Source organism: Montipora foliosa, unplaced genomic scaffold (genome assembly GCF_036669935.1).
Source record: "Montipora foliosa isolate CH-2021 unplaced genomic scaffold, ASM3666993v2 scaffold_446, whole genome shotgun sequence".
Lineage (NCBI taxonomy): Eukaryota > Metazoa > Cnidaria > Anthozoa > Scleractinia > Acroporidae > Montipora > Montipora foliosa.
This window is the reverse complement of record NW_027179752.1, coordinates 470,001-475,000: the sequence shown is the minus strand read 5'-3', so window position 1 is coordinate 475,000 and position 5,000 is coordinate 470,001. Positions and strand designations below refer to the sequence as shown.

Here is a 5,000-nt window from a genome sequence, read left to right as displayed (position 1 = left end):
GCTTTATTGAAGCCATGTTTATTTTTTTGCAATCCTGGCGTGCGCGCTGCATTGCGCTAGCAAGAGCGCGCGCGAAAACTGTGTTCGGCCACCCTTTCAAATTGCACTCACCTACGTGGCTCGGGCGCAAATATCACCCGTTCTCATAAATCACGAAGTGCACTCGCGTTCACTATTTTCTATACATACTAAATGCTATGAAATCACGTAGATTTCTCGTTGACCAGTTTTAATGATTTTCACACATAGGGAAGGGAGCTATAAGTTTCAAATATTTAAGTTTTTCTACCTGCCGGTTTTGACCTCAAAAGCAGCTTTTAAAAAAAAGTATTCTCGTTTGTCTTGACTTGTGATGTAGATCGCGACGTTTCGAATGCATACTGCTAGTCTTTATCAGGCAATGAGGTCGACAAACGAGAATACTTTATTATTATTGTACTTCACCAGGATGAATAACAGCTACTTTTTTATTGTTATTGTTGTTAACTTTATGGAATTTTATCCACTAACCTGTCGTTAACTCGGGAATCGAAGCAGAAGTTGTACTGTCATTGACTTCATTTGTGGTTGAAATTTCTGAATTCAAACAAAATGTTTAAGTCACTAAAATATACAATATATTCTTGCTTGAAGACAAAACTATACCGTTAAATTTCTCCTTTAGTTTCTGGTAAATCCTATTTTTGGCCGGTCACTTCAGCTGAGAGGAAAACAATTACTCATACGTAGCAAGCGTACAGCGCAGTGGTGTGAACCCTGGGGCTCTATGGTATTCTAATTGAAAAGCACTATTTACAATGTAAATAAAGACTATTACTCATGTACAGCCTAACGAAGGCACAAAACATTTTTTTCAGCGCAATATCGCAATAAACGAAACTGGACTTGTGCACGCAGGGAAGGCTGACCGAACAACATATTTGCCAATTGACACCCGGAAACTGCAAATCTAAATCCCACAAACCACTGCGCTCCTAACACGGCTCACCGGGCCACTGATACGTGCCGGCTAAATAGAAATTTATGCTAATTTGCAATTACCACAAATTACATTTAATATCATGCCTGTAAAATTGTGCGCGCTATCATTGGCTAATTCGGTGCTCCGTATTCTACAGTATGGTTCGCTACATTCAAAGATCATTTTTCTCTACCCACATTGTAAGTTAGAGGTTTTTTCAGTTGCATTTATGTCCCTTGTGTTCCGTTCCCATTCGGGTCCTGACCCTTAGTGCGGCTCTCAAACTCGACTTCCGCTTTTAAAGATTCCCCGTTCCTTATTTTCTTACCCCGGATTCCCCTTTCTCAGTTTCCTTCAAAGATATCCCTCAAACTCGGTTAATAAAAGGTATTTATCACTATACAATGGTTGTTACTTTCATTACGTGGGATGCATACCATGCATACCACGGTAATAATCCAGTTCAGTTTTTATTTTACTTTTCATCGTAGTCACAAATGTGCATACCCCAGGGATAGTAGATTACCCGTCGATAAGAATCCCGTATGATACAACCAGAACCATCGCGCCTCGAACTCGGGCCACGCTCCCTGCGGGGAGCGAGTAAGCTCCCACTGAGCCATCAAAGCAACTCTGATCACGTGATGGTTTGCTATATAGGCCACTTTGGAAAATACCATAATATTCTTTGTTTATCCGCCAACATTTTGCACAAGCATTGTTTTTGTATTCTCTTGGGACCATTGTGAGTCCCAAGAGAAACTGGAAACACTGCTTATGCAAAATTTGGGGGGACAAACAAAGAGTATTATGGTATTTTTCAAAGTGGCCTATTTATCTTGTTCGTGGTATATACTTCGTGCCAGTAAGCCATATAGTTGCCTAACATACAGTCGTCAATATATCCAACTTCGTGTCATTACTGATCAACTGTACATACCACTGTCCCTAAAACGGAACAACTTACCCAACCACTTACCACTTATCCCTACCAGCTCCACAAACATCACTTAATCAAAAAAGTTAAGTTGAGTTAAGTTAAGTTAAGTTTAACAAGAGAACTTTACTTTGTGTTCAGTATCTCTGGGTGCAGATAATATGGTAAAATCTCATTAACATTTTTTTCTTCACTGTATAGAGCTAAAAATGGAATGCTATAGTCAAACATTTACAAGCATTCAAATTTTGTAACATTGTCAATAAAATATTACAGTAAGTTGTGAAACATCCATTGATCTGCAGTAAGAAGTGCGACATTAATTTGCACAAGGTATATGAGGAGTGATTTGACAGGCAATAACCAGAAAAATGACCAAATGGAGTCAGAGGTACAGTGCTAACCCCTTGGTCCTAAGAGTGTACACTCCACAATGATTTTTTTACAAGCAGTCCACCCTGTACCGCAAAATGACAAACAAGTGCTGAGCAAACCTACCAAAGCTCTTGTACAGATTTAAGGGGTGAAAATCTTGCAGTTGCTTTTGCTTTACACAAGCCATTTCATTTTCTTCTAAAACTTTGTAAACATTCAAGTGGTTGACATACTCCAAAATTGTTAATTTCTTGTATCTTAAAATGACAATTTTGCCATCAACTATCAATACTTGATCAACCTTCCCAAAAATGGGAGGAAACTCCAAAACAGTCTCCGTAGTCACTAATCATAATCCTCCTTTTAATTTTCCGTATCAAAGAAAGTTAAATAAACTTTATTTACCTCATCCAACACTTGTTCATTTGTAGGTAAAGGGGAGAGCAAATACACCAGCTTGAAACAATTAGGCTTTTTAGTACCACAATTTTCCCCAAAAATGACTATTCACTTGCTGGGAATACCGTCGTTTTAAACGACGGTATTCCTAGCACGTTGCGACCATGATGTAAAACGTTGCAATACAAACACCATGATGAAAGCAACTGAAACAATTTCAGTTCAGAAACACGTTTTGCCAAATTATTAAAACTTTTGCTTTTGTTTTCTATTTTTCTGTTGGATCTACTTACGGATTAAAAGAAAACTAAGTCAACTTGAAGCGCGTTTGCCGTAAACGTGTTTATGAGACAAACGCAAAGTTGAAAGACTAAAGGAGAGAGCTCCAAGAATTGCATTCAATAGCAAGACGGACTCATATGAGAACTTACTGAAACGAGCTAATCTTACTACCCTTTAATTCTGTAAAATACAGGAAATATTCCTTGAAATATCTTGTGGTCCAAGCTAACTAAAAACCGTAATGAATTTGCGTTTAAGTGATTTATGATCACTCGTGATGTTTTAAGGTGGCTGAACACAGTTTTTGATACCTATGTTTCATTTACCTTTTTCCCTAAAACCCTTCATCCTTTGTTCGCCAAAAATGGTAGTAAGCAAGTTAGCAACACGAACTTCGGTTTTTTGACAGTTAAGCTGACGTATTGCCGTTGCCATGGCAACTTGAATAAATATAAACAGGCCTTAAAAATCGGTTTTGTTTATTTGCAGAAAATCTGGTCGTTAAATTTTCTTTTTAATTTGCATGCAACAAACTTCTAAGGATGCTCACAAGTTAACACTATTCGAACAAGAATTTGACAGAGAGATCTTTAATTATCCCTTGTTGGTGGTTCACTGGAATATCTAGAATTTCCTCTGTTGAAGTTCAAATTTTCTCAATACTCCACTTACTTATTTATTAAAGTATTTTCGTACCATATTTCGATAAATTCTAACGAGTGACTGTCGAGACATAGGCGTATTTCAGAGAAAGCTATTCCGCATTCAATCGAAACTTTTTAACTTACTACGCATGCGATGCATTTAGCTGGGTTCTTTCGGCAACAATCTGTGAATTTGCGGAGTTCTTCGCATCGTTACTTTTTCTAACATACATTTCTCATAAAAGACTAAAACCATCAAACACTTTGTTTAATTATGAGGAAAAATAGTACAGCTAGCGGAAGCATTGAGCAAATAAAATGATTGCTTTATTGAAGCCATGTTTATTTTTTTTGCAATCCTGGCGTGCGCGCTGCATTGCGTTAGCAAGAGCGCGCGCGAAAACTGTGTTCGGCCACCCTTTCAAATTGCACTCAGCTACGTGGCTAGCGCGCAAATATCACTCGTTCCCATAAATCACGAAGTGCACTCGCGTTCACTATTTTCTATACATACTAAATGCTATGAAATCACGTAGATTTCTCGTTGACCACTTTTAATGATTTTCACAAATAGGGAAGGGAGCTATAAGTTTCAAATATTTAAGTTTTTCTACCTGCCGGTTTTGACCAATAAAGCAGCTTTTTAAAAAAAATATTCTCGTTTGTCTTGACTTGTGATGTGGATCGCGACGTTTCGAATGCATACTGGTAGTCTTCATCAGGCAATGAGGTCGACAAACGAGAATACTTTATTATTATTGTACTTCAGCACGATGAATAACAGCTACTTTTTTATTGTTATTGTTGTTAACTTTATGGAATTTTATCCACTAACCTGTCGTTAAGTCGGGAATCGAAGAAGAAGTTGTACTGTCATTGACTTCATTTGTGGTTGAAATTTCTGAATTCAAACAAAATGTTTAAGTCACTAAAATATACAATATATTCTTGCTTGAAGACAAAACTATACCGTTAAATTTCTCCTTTAATTTCTGGTAAATCCTATTTTTGGCCGGTCGCTTCAGCTGAGAGGAAAACAATTACTCATACCAAGAGAAAATGAGGGGACAGAGAAGGAGGCTCCCGGTCTAGCCCTTGGGATATGTCATGTCCACGAAAGTTATTTTTAGACGAGCGGAAGTCTTCCAAGACGTCCGCATGCAGGCCAACCTCGGTCCGATGTTTGAAAGAAAATACATATTCATCAGCCTTCCACGTGCGCCATCATTTTCTCTTTTCACTAAGAACCTGAGAGCGAAAAAAGACTGCATGCGGACGTCTCGGAAGACAGACTTCCCCTAGAACAAAGACTTCCGCTCGTCTAAAAATAACTTTCGTGGACATAACATATCCCGGCCAACGCCTTGAGCCTCCCTCTCTGTCTCCTCATTTTGCTCATACG

General features: G+C 38.3%; 1 protein-coding gene across 4 annotated transcripts in view; it reads right to left on the bottom strand.

Moving 5' to 3' along the window:
• Positions 1 to 5,000, bottom strand: part of LOC137989204 (fibronectin type III domain-containing protein-like) — an 88,545-nt gene that overhangs the window by 6,805 nt on the left and 76,740 nt on the right. For 2 of the 4 annotated variants that reach the window (XM_068835054.1, XM_068835058.1), the window contains 2 exons: positions 4,434 to 4,499; positions 511 to 576 (listed from right to left, as the gene is read on the bottom strand). In XM_068835054.1, coding sequence (XP_068691155.1) covers positions 511 to 576; positions 4,434 to 4,499 — 132 coding nt within the window. The remainder of the gene's footprint in view (positions 1 to 510; positions 577 to 4,433; positions 4,500 to 5,000) is intronic. The other 2 variants (XM_068835056.1, XM_068835055.1) reach the window with 1 other exon arrangement.